Source organism: Limanda limanda, chromosome 1 (assembly GCF_963576545.1).
Source record: "Limanda limanda chromosome 1, fLimLim1.1, whole genome shotgun sequence".
Classification (NCBI taxonomy): Eukaryota; Metazoa; Chordata; class Actinopteri; order Pleuronectiformes; family Pleuronectidae; genus Limanda; species Limanda limanda.
Window position 1 is genome coordinate 6368234 of NC_083636.1, and position 14603 is coordinate 6382836.

The window sequence follows — 14603 nt, forward strand, 5'->3', positions numbered from 1 at the left end:
TTATGCATACGCCTGTCTGTCATGAATGCTCCCTGGGGATAAAAATATCTGCGGCATCAAATCACACTCTCATAACTTCCTGACGCATGTCATGACCGCAGGGGAGAGTAATTCATTTGTTTTATGGTATTGAACTTTAGCGGGAGAGAGGGAAAGTTAGCTCCATATATGTTCCATGTCTTGTTCCCCATGGTTCCATCACTAGTTTATAGTTTAATGCACTTTTATACAACGTCTTCTGTTGGTTCGTTTAAATAGGGAAATGTGTTCAGTGGTTTTACGGCACAAAACTGGAAGGTGGATCAGTTTTCCAAGTTGTACTAAGACTTTACTTTTCCCAGAGAATCTAGGAAAAGTAAAGCCAGTGGAAACAAAAATAGCATTGGAGAGTATTTTAAATTTTGAGAGACTCACCACAACAACTTAACTAGTGTGAGAGCGAAGCCACCAATTTTCTCCACCGTTGAATTTCCATTTTTAGGACTTTATTTGTCGTACTAACGAAAAAGCTGGCTCCATTTGTGACGTGATAACCTGTTGTTACCAAGCAACCTTTACTTTGGTTTGTCATTGCTATAGTGAGGAAAATGACAGAAGAAATTAAATTTTTCGTTTTATACACATTTGTCAAGATGATACTGCTGCTGCTGCTAATGATGATGAAAAACAGTGAGGCTTAAAAACAACAACTAATTATTGTTCATCTCTCTCTCCTTTTCTAGATGCCAGGCCTTTTGTCCAGTCCTGTGTGTCTGACAGTCATCTGGTTTCTGTCCTGGTCGCTGCATCCTAGTTGTGCTCAGATTCGGACTGATGAAGGTAAAACACATACACGCTGTATAAATGCAAATAAGAAAAATGACATTTTTCCAATGCACAAATGCATAGCCATGCACACACACACATGTGTGCACACACTGAATCCAGTGCACAGATTCCTTTGTGTACTATGTTTGATGCTATTGACTTCTCTGGATTCAAAGTATTTACTGGAATAAAATGCTGATGCACTTGCGGATGCACGCAAAAGCGCAATCAGAGATCCTAATTCTTGTTGAAATGCAATTTTGCTCTCAGCAAACAAGACATCTATTGTTGAAGTTGCGTTTTAACCCCTTTCTGGGATCTGTGCGACATTAAGTAATCTTCTCTCTGTCTGTTTCTACTCTATTATCTCTCGTCTCTGTCTCTTTTACCCTCTCTATTACTTCTTTCTAAATTTAGACGAATTAATCACTCCAGCAGTTAAAATACACACCCTCAGCACTCGGACTGAGACTGTCAGACTTTTCCCTTCCCATTAGTTCTACCCTGCAGCAGCTCCATGGTTCTTTTTTCTTTGTTTGGAAAGTACTGAGTTTCACCCAGCTTGCAATTTCTGTGCTGCCTGCCATCTGATTTCAATGTCAGGAGAAACTTGCAGCCTTCCTGTGTGCATTAGTGTTTGCGGGTATATGTACCTAAATGCATATGTGTGTGGGTTTTTGTGTGTGTGTGTGTGCGTGTGCAGGGGGGCCCTCTTGCCAAAGGCAGAATCAGATATGAGTGGAACGCTGCGGGTTTGGGGAATAATGTACTTCACTGCCAATAAAACATGAATACACACATTCAGAGGAGCCAAGTCTTTGCACTGCACCAAGGCCCCAAGTAACACACACGCACACTCACTGACACACACACACAAACACACAGAAACAGGCGGAGGGGGGGAGTATCTGTGTGTACGGTGTGTGTTTGGTTAAAGGGAAAAAAGAAAATCTGGTCAAAGAGAGAATGAATAAAAACGATTGCAAAAGAGTGAAAGATTGACACAGAGGATGAACTTTTTGATTTTGATGAATATATGAAATAATGATTCATTCAATTTATATGGAAATTTCTTTTATCTTGGGGCTTTGATTTACTGTAGGTGTCTGGTTGAGGGTTTCTGTCTCTCTAAAGCAATTTGGGGCTTAGTGATGAATCTGTTTGATATCCAAATTTCTATTTTCCAAACGCAAGAGCTACAATTTTGATTACTGTTTAACCAACATGGCTTCAGGTCTATTTGTACCTGTGAGAGTCTCACTCAACTCGTTGTTAGCAGAGGCTTCCATTTTAAGTTTGACTCTCTTCAGTGTTTCACCTTTAAATCTCTAAATTGAGACCCCTGAAGATTTTTGGCTCATTCTCTCAATTTGTGAAGCTTCAGTCAACAGTTAGTCTTCACATGTGGTCTGTTTATATGAAAACATTGCACCAGCAGTTAATGAGTTATCTGTCATCAAAGATCACTTTTCAATGTATTTAGACAATTATGATTAATCAGTTTCACTGTTGAACAGAAAGCCAGTTAAGTCAGGAAACAAAAGGATCCCCAACTTGACTTAATACAAATACAATTCTTCAGTCCTTTAATGAGGGGAAATTATAACAGAAGTTTCTGGTGCGCTCTCTTGGCTTCACTCTTCAACGTGGATAGCTAAGGGAAGAACGCATTCCTCTGCAAAGGCCCAACAGTCCCCTTACATGAAATCAAGCTGCACCAACTGTCACTCACTCACAGATATCAGTCCAAGAACCCTGATTAAATTATCAAGATCCATAAATTAATCTCTCAGAAATCAAGGAAAATGTTGAAAAAAAGCTTTGTTCAAGAAGGTGGAAAGATATTCCTGATTCTGTCCTATTATCTGGATGTGCACAAACACCTAATGGGTCCCTCCAGCAAGTTCCGTGGCAAGTTGTCACGTAGCTTCTGCCGAATCCTGCTTCCACTCAAACCAACCAACATACAAACAGACAGGGATGAGAAGATATCCTCCTTGGCAGAAGTAAAAATAAACGTTTGGGTCTTTCTAATGTCAAACTGCTTTGTTAATAGTGACACAAATAGCAGCTGTCTTAAAAACACTTCACGTAGATTATTTATATTTAAAAAAAAGTTCCCTTCAGTGTCTTCTCTTTCTGCATAAGACTCTTTGTGCATAAACACAAGATCACGTCTGTGCAGCCACTAAAAAAGCAGTAGTACGGCCAGAAAGGCCAGAAAACTGAACTCAAGGTGTCGGCGTAAACAAGAAAAAGGCCTGCAGGTCATGTATGTGTAAAATTGATTTAAGGATTAACTCAGATGGTCCCTGAAGGGCACACAAGGTTATAGTGGTGCAGCATGGGAAAACTAATATAAATATACCGATACAGCAAATCAAATAAAAAACATCCTCAATATGCTTCTTCTCCACCTACCGGGGCCTCTTGAGCCTCTTGAGTCGTAGGTGATGACATTTCTAAGACCCGGCAAAATGTTTGAGGTCATCGCTTTGACCCTTTTGAATTTATAAAGAGCGAGGAGAGAAGATAAAGAGGTGCTGTGTGTGTGGAAAACATGAAGCAAGATACAACACAACCACGGGACAGATAGTGTGTTACCAGGGCAGGGGAGGCCAGCAGGGAGTATGCACGCCTGAGGGATTGAGGCTGAGAATTAATCAAGGTGTGTTCGTGGCAAACGGGCATGTGATGTTTTTTTCCACACCGCATCTACTGCTAAAGCCAGCTCTCATATAAGTGGTAGCCAAGCAAAGCATGCACGCACATACATTCCCATATGGCAGATAGTGTATCAACTTAGCAAATCACCACAAATATTTGTTTAAGGTTTACACTGCACTTAGTGTTCCCTCAAAATCTGAACTGCCTTCCAGTTCAGTTACATGACTTCTATCTCGTCCTTTATTAATACAAATTGCTGTTTCACTCACTAAACCAACACCCATCTAATTTGTTTTTAATTCCTTAATTTGTCATCACTCTGCTCAAACATCGATTGGTCATTTCACCGTGGAGTTAGATTTGGTTTTATTTGGCTAGGTTTGAAGATAACACGTCTGGAATGTGTTTTCAGGGTAACAGAGAGTAAAAAATAAACCTGAAGCTATTTGAATAGCTGAAGCTATTTGAATAAACCTGAAGCTATTTGAATTGCTAGATGTCACTATAAGTGATTAAGGGCATCACATATTTAAGTTGACTTCATATGCAGATGAGAAATGTCCTAATTCAGCATTAATACGGTCAATTTTAAACAATGAAGAGTGAACAGGATGCACTTTAGTTTAGTTTGGTGAAGTTAGGACCGGGGTTTGGAGATTATCTTATATCTCCTGGAGTAAGTGAACTTTACTTTGTAAACACACAATGAGGAGAAATCATTAATAAGGTTTTACAAACTGACAAATACGTGTGTCGATCCTCAGTGGGATCAGCTCCACTAAAGGATATTTACTGATGCACAGTCGTTTTATTGTAGTGGTAATAATAATAAACTTTATACAGAACCAACACTGGAGCAGCTTTGTACTCGGTGCCAAAGTCTCCTCCGGCTGTGGCTCCCTCACCTTGTATGGTCTTGTTATTGTCATAGTGCTGAGCCTGCTGCTGAGCCTGCTGTAAATAACAAGTGCCTAATTCACATGAATACAGGTGCACACACGGCATGTCATATTGTGCATTGTGCAGATACTGTAAGCCAGACGATTTGTGCTTCAATATTTTATGTGGTGTCTGTGTTTGCAGTGTCAGGCGTGCAGTACGGGCACCTGGAGTCGAATGTGACACTGGCATGCGGGAAGTCGCAAATCAGGTAAGGAATGAAAACTACTGCCTGTTGGCCTTGATGGTGTTTTTAATTTGAGGCGCAATAACTGAAGTCTTCTGTTGTTCCCGACCAGGATGCCTGTGGTGTGGCATCTCAACCACAGCTCCGCGCTGCCGTGGCACGAAGTGACATCCAACGGCACCTTGGTCCTGCTGCAGGTCGACCACTCGGCACAGGGCCTCTACAGCTGCTACGATACCCGCGGGCTGCTCCTTCACTCGGCCAAACTCCGGCTTGGTCGTAAGTTTTGTTGTGACTTGTTTGGGCTCAAAGTGGCTCTTTAACGCCCGGGGGTCAGACTTCACAATATCAGCAGGATTAAAGCCCGAACAGGAAGACGTAGGGCGTTGTCATTGGACGTGATACTCAATCATTCTGTCTTGTGTCGTGGATTCTCTCTTTTCAGTCCCAGTCCCTCACAGTTCAATTCCCTTCTTTTAATAGTTCAGCATAAAAGTTTAAAATAAGTTTCTGTTTCTTTAACTCTTACGTTCTCATGTCTTGGCATTTTTCTTTTGCCCATTTAAATTCATTCATTTATTGATGCTATGAGAAGACATCTTGTTGCCGCAGTGATAATCAGGAGAAAGTCACATGTCCCCACATGGACAAAGCCGTCCACATCCTGTCAATGTTTTAAACGGGAAGCGGCTTCCTGAGCGGACTTCCTTTTAGGGGACAGGGTTTTGTTTTACATGGAACTTGCAAAGCTTCTTCTAAAATAGTTTGGTTTGATGTAAAAGGGACAAGAGGACACAGAGAAACATCTTAAAGGGCTCTAAAAAATGTACTCCCCACCATGGTCCTGAAAGTGAATGCTGTCTGACTTGCATTTCCCAGATTCCCCCGGGCTGCTGAGTGTTTCCTGTCGAGTGCCCAATCACACCCACGTGCGCTGCTCCTGGGCGGACTCGGTGAGGACCTTCCTGCCAGCCCAGTACAACGCCTCCTTCAAGTAAGAGCCGCTTCTTGCAACTGAAACACCGACGTCCAAGGTCACTTACACAAATCAGATACGAAGACGCTAAATATAGTACATGTCCCATAGAGTGTGCGAGTCTAACCTTCTCTGTTTCCTGTCTTAAAGGTGCTTTCCTTCCCCTGAGCATAACACACTTTAACACGACAGAATAACTGAAAGACTTCAACGTGTTTTGTCTTGTTGTCCAGGGGCAAAGGTCATGATTGGAGGCCGTGTGTCGTGGACGTCGCCCGAAAGCGTTGTGATGTAGACCACCCCGCCTTCTGGCAGACCCTTCACACTCTTCGAGTCATGGAGACCAACGCCCTGGGGTCTATGACCACATTTCACACCGTCAAGTTAGACAAGCTATGTAAGATCATGTGAAACACACGCACACACGCACACACACACACATGTGAATGGCTTCCTGTCACATTGATGGAACTGATGTATGTCTCTGTGGTGATTTTCCGCCAGAGGTTGATCATGTTACAGTTTTATCTTGTCTTCATATTCAGCGCTACTGGAACTGGCTGCTGCGTAACTCAAAACCTACTATTGAGATTGGCTTTCAATTCTTTTGGCCCCGTCCTCGGTATTATTTTATTTCCAGTTGTAATGTTACACTTATTTGACATAGCTTGTGAAAATAACTCAACTTCAGAAGGACGTCTTTTTTACTTCAATAGCTTCTCCATTGTCTCCTCTTTGTCTTTAGACTAAAAGCAATACACACATGTGTTTTATTAAAAACAGATGGACGGGTATTTGATCAAGTTTTCTTTGAATTCAAAAAGTGCTGAAGTTTTATACTAGTTAGTGGAAATGTAAAAATAGCAATTCTGCAATATCGAAATACTCCTGACTCATACAACTGCATTCAGAATCTGACTCTGCAGCAAAGGTCACGCTTATTGTAAGTTATAACTATTACAATATTACATCATACATTGACTGAGCGTAAAAATATCTTATTTCCCTGAATTTTAATAAAAATAGAACTTAGCACAAAATGTATTGCTCAAGGAAAAGTACCTCCAATCTTTTACTTCAGTACATAACATATTTACATGTACTTGGTCACTTTACACCACTGAAAGGTTCTCCTGTACACAAATACAAAACACATACACATAACATGTCAGGCGTCTAATGCTGCACATAATTCTTCCTGATTGCTTGTGCGACGGTGCCCTGTCTGTTCTAATATAATGAGCTCAATTATCTTGTTTTGCTGCCTCTCTGTCTACACGTTCTTATTGCTCTCACTGTGAGACCGTCTCCACAGAGGCTGGTGTTCCTTCTCACCACTGTTCTCCGCCTCTGCTTCCTTATTGAAATAGCTGTGTGAATATGCATGAATAAATAAAGATACAACAGTGTGTGGAACAAGATTAATGAGATGGTTAATTAATGAGTAGGTCTTTTTGAATGAAGTCTGCAACTTTCTACCCTCTGGTTCTCCCCTCGTCTTTTGAATACCAAGCCAACCCAGTAGAAATGAGTTTTCTTTCTATTCCTCTCTCCTCTCAGTGAAGCCAGACCCTCCAGAGGCCGTGGTGGTGAAGGCACAAGAAGGTTATCCAAAGAGGCTGAACGTCTCCTGGAAGGTTCCCTCCTCCTGGCCGGTGGAGGATGCATTTCCCCTGGTGTTCCACATCAGATACAGGCCGCAGGGCTCCGTGTACTGGTCCGAGGTGAGTCAGCCAGAAGGTTTCATCTCAGTGCTGAAGCGAGGGCAGTCTGGGTTAAAGCTGAGCGTTGCATCAAGCTGGAGATGGATTATGGGAAAGTATCAAATATAAACCTAACTTCAAAATAGGGTATTAAAGTGGAAATCTCATATTAAAAGGAGAAGTGATCATCATGACGTATTTATGATTGAAAAAGGATTTTGTTAAATTCTTGTCAATCAGAATTCAAATTTCAACAAATCCAGTATTGGCTTAACATATTTTTAATTAATATTATCATATAAAATGGCTGTTTTTGTTTTACAATAAAGGGGTAAACCATAATTTAAAAAAATTAATTTAGTGATGGAAATAAAAAACACAAATGCTGACTATACAGATCTCAATCATGTTGTAGCACTGTCACAACCTCGGCCTTTCTTTCCTTTAACCGCTGCTTTCCTCTGTCAGATCTACTCGGAGGTGAGTCCGGTCGTGGTGTTAGACGCTCTGGCTGGTCACCTGCACCAGGTGCAGATTCGAACCCGCGACGAGCTGGACGCAGAGAGCCAGTGGAGTGAATGGAGTTCGCTGCTTCTCATCCAGCCCTGGGAAGGTCAGAAAGAAAATTCACAAATACGCTGATTTCAGAATTGTTATTCAGATCGAGTCAATCTAAGTTGATTCAAGAGAGATAGCTGGATTGTAGATGGAGAGGAGGATTCATCATGAAATCAAAAAAAAAGATATGTGTCTAATCAGATCTCTGTGTGTGTATTTGTGTGTGTGTTTCTATGTCTGTGTGTTTGTGTGTTTGTGTGTGTGTTTGCTTGTCTGTTTGAACTACAGCCTACACCACCTCGACTGACCCCACCGAGGACTCAGAGGAAACCTCAGACAATGATGTTCCCTTCAACACGAAGCCTGAGACCTCGACTGCAAAAACACACAGTGAGATTCCTTCTGTTTCTTCAGATGATAGTTGTGGACTGTGATTTTATTCAGGAGCTGATGTCCTGCTAGAACAAACAATCCCAACACATATTTATTTATATATATATATATATATATATATATATATATACATTTATCTCTTTAGAGAAGGTTTTAGCGTGATAAGTTGAATCACGTGAATTATATTTAATTGAACAGCAGCAGAAGTATGTTTTGTCCCCTCATTATTTTTGGCAGAAAGAAGCATATCAGCCGTTAATGCAGCAAAAATCTCCAGGAAGACGTTATTTACTGTTATTCTGGTCAGATTGTACAGTGGCTTCATCACCAAATTGCATCTAATTGCAGTAAACTGTGCCTGCAGGGTGTATAAGTGTTTTTTTACAGTGAGTGCCCTGGGTGAAATGTTAAGTACATAGCAGCTCACAAACATGTGGTGAAGACACTTGCAGGACACACTGTTTAACACACACACACACAGTGTATAGCAGGAGACAAACACACACACAGTTTGGGCAGTGGAGTAACAAGCTGAACATTTGTTTAAGCTCGTCTTCTGCGAACCAGATGTCATCTTTTATTCTTGCTGTCATTTCCATTTGTGCTCTTAAATCTTCTCTTCTTTGTTTTTTTAAATCCTCTAAATACCAAAATAAGTGTTGTTTTTTTTAAACATTTTATTGTTGATGTGTGACTGTGTTTCTGCTTTGTTTTACTGTTCAGAACAATGTTGAGTTGTTTGAATGTGTGTGAAAGCAACTTGTTTACTCCCAGCAGCGCGATAAATAGATGTTTGTGTCAAAGCCATAATGGCGGATTTAAAATTAACTTCTCTCCAGAGAGTGATTAAATCCCAGAACACACACATACATTTTATTTTATTTTTTGGTCCTCGCAAAAACACATGTGGATGAAAGTGTGTGAACTCTCTTTCATCCGCTCAGCCTTCCTTCCTCATCTATATTTGCTTCTTCGTTTCACCACATGTTCACGTCTCTGTCTTCAAATTATCTGCTCGTCCCCGTCTCTCCGCTCGTGTCGTTGACCTCTCGTCTCGTCTCTTCCTCTCTGTCCCCACCCAGATCCTGTGATTGAAGGTGAAGGTAATTTGGGTTTGGTGATTTTGCTGGTTTTGTTCTCCGTGGTCATCCTCATCACCGTCCCCTCCCTCATCTATGTAGTGTGGTAAGACACACAAACACACACACTCACACACACTCACACACACACACACACACACACACTCACTCACACACACTCACACAAACCTATCCCACATCCACAAGCTGCAGTTTTGTGGTCAGTGTCTCTTGGATTGAGTTTTTTGACTTTTTTCTTTTTTTCACTTTTAGTTTTTTATATTTCCAGGGTGAGGCAGAGGCGGAGTGATCACGTGACCAAACAGGAACTCACCTCTATGGTCAAGATGAAGGCCATGCCAATCTAATGTAAGACACACACACACACACACACACACACACACACACACATAAAGTCATTTTTCACCATGGCCAAGGAGTTGGTTTGGCTTTATCACTTTGTTTCGATAAAGCCACTTAACCAAATTCTAAAACATGTTGTGGAGGAATGAGGCAAGAGCCAGGAGGGAATTGGTTCAGGGGGCAGATCCAGGAATTATTTGAATGACCAATGCATTTTTCCAAATTTCTGCTGATTTCTCAGACAATAATTTATGGATCTTGATCAAAAAGGCATTTTTTAGAGGACTGGTGCTGATTCAAATTTAAAATGTGGTTTCATAAGAGGCCTGTTTGGCCTGGGCGGAGGTATGTGCTCTACTGAGTGTCATTCCAGCTCCACATTGGTTTCAGTGCGCAGATGTAGTGAATATGTTCTCACTGAAAGCTGCGTGTGGTTTGTGCAGATAGTTTTAGATCTCTCGAGGGGTGTGGTGAATCTAATTAAAATCCCAATTAAGTGTAGCTTCTTTCACATTTATATGAACGACCACAAAATGCTCTAAACTGGGAGCAAAGCCAGTGAGAAAAAGTTCTGCGATCCCGCCTAAGTAAAAACTGAAATGGTTCAAAGTGCTGCTATAAACAACATTCTAACAACTCTTCAGATGTCCAGCCAACTTGTGATTATAAGTCTAACATACTCACACATACACACACACACACACACACACAGACACACACACACACACACACACACACACACACACACACACACACACACACACACACACGCAGATTATAACCCTGTCAATATGCCTTCATATATCTCATCCTGCTCTGTTATTTAAATTTAAATATACATGTATTTTAAATTAGCTTTTTTACTCTCCCTCCTCCCTGACCTCCTTCCTCTCCTCCTCCAGGTTGATTTCAAGGATCTCCCCATCATCAGCCCGTTGTAGGGCTCCTCACACCATGAACCACGCTGCGTCCGAGTCCGTCCGAGATCCAGGACGACAGGACACACACATACACGGAACTGTTTGTACTGAGTGTATACAAGCTGACTGAAGGGTTTTTGCACAAATCACATGTGCAGGATTTTTCCTGGACACATTCAATGCTTACGCCTGACTGCACTACCCAGAATGCATCAGCCGACTCCCTTCCACTGTCCACGGGGGGACACAGAAATCGTGTCTTCGCTCGCTTCACCGCAGCTCACGCCTCCACAGACTGTGGGAGCGACGCTGCACCGGGACGATCGAGTTCACTCACAACCGACGCTGCTTCAGGTGGACTGACCCCTCGACCCGTTCAGGGAGAGAGGGGTGACCTTGTTTTTTTAACCATTGAAACTTTTAAGTAACAGATTATTACAGGAAGTGCAGCTGCCAAACAGGAGAACAGAAGATTTTTATTTTCTTTGTGGGACAACTTGCTTCTTTTTTCCCCCGAACCCCGAACTCCTCACTTTCTTGTTTTTAATTTTGTTTGAGATTCAGATTTATGTTTGTCCGTTACTACACCGACCGACTCAACGCTGTGAAGGAAGCTTAACAAGTCTCTGTGTGCGTCTAATGCCAAAGCAGCAACTACGGGCATTATAGTTTCAGCTGAAAGGGCGGGAAGCGACCTGAGGGGGATGGACACGGAGGAGAAAGTCCAGGGTGGGTGGCCTGGGTTATTTAGACTATATTTCATTTACGACAAATGATTTTACATGTTGCATGACGTGCTTGTTTTAATTGTCTTGATGTCATTAGTACGCGTCACTTTGTTTTGTTTTGTTATACCTCTTTTTCTATCAATCCATCCACTGTTCCTGAATGTGTGTGAAGAAAAGACGCACAGGAACAGAACGAGATCAGAGAAGCGATACGGGCCTGTCACAGAGCACCAGCATGACCACATTACTTCAATAGTTAGTCAGAAAATATTAGAATATAGATATTCTGCTAATACTAGACTCCAAAGAAACAATTACTTCGTTCTTTGGAAATGGTTTAATGTCGTTTTTTTTCTCTAAGACATTAAACAGTATCAATTCATAGATAGAAATTAGACTCAGTGAAATTGGATCCAATCTGGTTATTTTTCACTTTCATGATATAAATAGTCATCAATTAAACTAAATAGTCAAAAGTCAAAGCAAATAATAATTCTGCATCGTCCAAGACAGTGTCTTCAAATTGATTATTTTGCTTTTTTCACAGATATTAAGTTTAAAAGATTTGAAATTTGAGGAAAAACCTATTTCAGCTCGTTGTCCTGGTTACAACATTAAATAAATTAATTAAATCAGCCATTTTATTACTCAAAGAAAAAGTATGGCTACAATATAATTTACTACCTAGAGACCATTTTAAGAAGAGTCTATAAAGGTTTGATTATGTAAGCGTCACTGATAAGATGAAAAATTTATAAATAGATGTTCTTAGTGGAATGCACCTGATGTTGTGAGCTCTCACAATCACAGCTATCATGCTGCTGCAAAGTGGAGACAGACCAGGACATGGATTGTGGACAGTTACTATGGCAACAAGTAGCAGCTTGTGTCCACAGCAGTTGGCTCACGTCCAGTGTGTAGGGATGAATGTTGATGGGGGGGTTTGCTGACGTGATTTCTTGCACGTCTGGTGAAGTTTAGGATGAAATTAAAAAGTGGGGCATTGACACAGAATCAATAGGATTGAACAGCTGCAGTTAAAGTTTATACTGGGGTTAAGGTTAGAGTTAGAATGACATGGCAGAGAACAGGACTCACAATATACTGAACTGTCGAGCTTCCACTTTGAAAGTCCAGTTAATGCAGCTGAGTCCGAGCATGGTTGTGTGTGGGCGTGTGCACCAGCCGACGTAGCAGCTTATCTTGATCACCCCCTGGTGGCTAGCTGCAGTATCGGTCAGAAACCCTGCCTACTAAAATACACGTTAAATCCATTTTTCTCAAATGTGTTTTCTGTCAATTTAGGTGATTCCCATCACACCGATGACTGACCTTCAAAGTGCAAGATGGCAGCAGCTGTATACAGAATATTTTATTATCCATCTTTATATACAGTCCATGATTTCACCGTTTGAGAGACTTACAGTTACAGGGGGCAGCTTACGTTAAAACCTTTCTTTCCTCCTTTTGTTTCTGTCGGCCCGGCTGTTCTATGTTCTGTTGATCCAAAGCTGTGTAGTTTTTCAGATTGACTGACTGTGTAGTTTGTATCAGAAACACAAGGTGCATATAAGTCGAACTCTTTCCGGTTTGACGACTGTATGCTCTCTCAAGCTAGCTCGACATATTATGCATGAATCCAGTTGAAGCTTTTTTTTGTATATTATTGTATATCACACTTTAAAAAAAAAAAGTACATATGTATGTTATACGTGATGTTTATATGTAGAGAAAAAAACGTCTTTGGGATAGTTTCACACACATGGTTTAACTCAGTCAGTAGATTAGCAGTTGAAATTTAATGAGTTCTTTGTTGGCAAATGTTCCATCCTTCCACCAAGTTTCGTGGAAATCTGGTCCGTTGTTTTTTGGCAATCCTGTTCACAACCAAACAGACAGTGAAAAGGAAGATCTCTTCACAAAGTTTGGTGGACATTGGTTTGGTAGTTTTTGCGTAATCCTGCTAACAACAACAACAACAACAACAACATCGTCACAGGTGGAAACAAAACCTCTTTTGTGTAGTTAGAATTCGGATTTTAACATCTATCTTCTAAGTTTCTATAGAATCAGTAATTTCTGTAACATTTCAATGCAAATTCTTGAAAGTGCCACAAGGGAGATTCCTGGTGTAAAACATCTACTGACTGAAAATAACCCATGTGTGCAGAAACTTCCCCCTGTTGTGTGTTTGTGTCTTTTCTCCCCAGTTATATGAAGCTGTTGTTACTGTACATTTACTGTATGGACAATGTGTTTACTGAATTTGTCTTCGTCCAACGTGCGTTCCCAAGTTCACTGTTCACCTTCGTTCACGTCTTCGTTTTCAGATGAACCACAAATTGATCTTTATTTCTTCCTGTTTCAACTCTAACACAGAAAGCAAAACCATTTTATTTTATCTTACTTTGAAAGGTAGATAAAGTTTAGATGGGTGTTTAAACCGGAAATCTATAAAGCCTTTAAACTAAAATACTTTTAGAGTATACTTTATTAATTGTTAAATTAAGATAGCTATATTTTTAATCAAAAGTTTAGATTTTCTGGTACAAGAATATAATTTTTTAACAATTTAAGCAGGAAAAAAAAGCGAGACTTCTCCCTAAAAGATTTTTTTATAATAAAATTAAATATCGACCATCCTTCACATTGAGTTTAATGTGGGTGATGTTTAGTATCTGAGCGTTTTCCACCCTGTCCATTCAGGTTCTTGTCATTTTGTCTCTATCTGTCACTTCAGTGGCGTTTTCTGTTTGTGTGAATGCACTTGTGTTTTTTCCTCCGTCTCCTCCATGATCCTCTGCAGTATGTGACAGCAGATGGAGCCTCTGCTGGTTTTAGTTCTTACGACTCAAATTACACTCAGGCGTCCATTCTCAGATGTACATAGTCTTTTTTTTTTTTTTGCTTCATGTGTACGACAGATCTCACTATAAGCTGTTTTGTTTTTTCTCCCCGTCTTTGTATGTTTCTGTGAAATAAAGACTATTTTATCACAACTTGTAACTTCTGGGCTTTATTTTTTTGTATCTGATGAATCTCAGCTTTCCTGCGTCTTCCTCTGTCTGTGGCATCGGTTGTAATGTCAACTGTCTGGTGTCCAGAACATTTAAAACAATGGTGCAAGTAGCCTCGGAACAAATGAGCCATTGATGGAGACGCTCCCTCGTGTCTCTGTCACATCGTTGGGATCTTTCAAGAATTGACCACATTTCGCCTGGAGGACGTCGCTTCTTGTAGCAGCGTCTTCCTGGAGAGTTTCCATTATCTGACTGTGACGGTT

General features: G+C 40.8%; 1 protein-coding gene across 2 annotated transcripts in view; it reads left to right on the forward strand.

Annotated features, from left to right (window-relative positions):
• Positions 1–14319, forward strand: part of il11ra (interleukin 11 receptor subunit alpha) — a 42463-nt gene extending 28144 nt beyond the window's left edge. Inside the window, exons 2-12 of one of the 2 annotated variants that reach the window (XM_061069758.1) lie at positions 723–819; positions 4558–4624; positions 4713–4879; positions 5480–5594; positions 5810–5973; positions 7137–7300; positions 7748–7892; positions 8126–8227; positions 9313–9415; positions 9599–9678; positions 10575–14319. In XM_061069758.1, the coding sequence (XP_060925741.1) occupies positions 723–819; positions 4558–4624; positions 4713–4879; positions 5480–5594; positions 5810–5973; positions 7137–7300; positions 7748–7892; positions 8126–8227; positions 9313–9415; positions 9599–9677 (1203 nt within the window). In that variant the 3' untranslated portion in view covers position 9678; positions 10575–14319. Of the gene's footprint in view, positions 1–722; positions 820–4557; positions 4625–4712; positions 4880–5479; positions 5595–5809; positions 5974–7136; positions 7301–7747; positions 7893–8125; positions 8228–9312; positions 9416–9582; positions 9679–10574 lie in introns of those variants that run through there. The other variant, XM_061069764.1, reaches the window with a different exon arrangement.
• Positions 14320–14603: the final 284 nt, after the last annotated feature.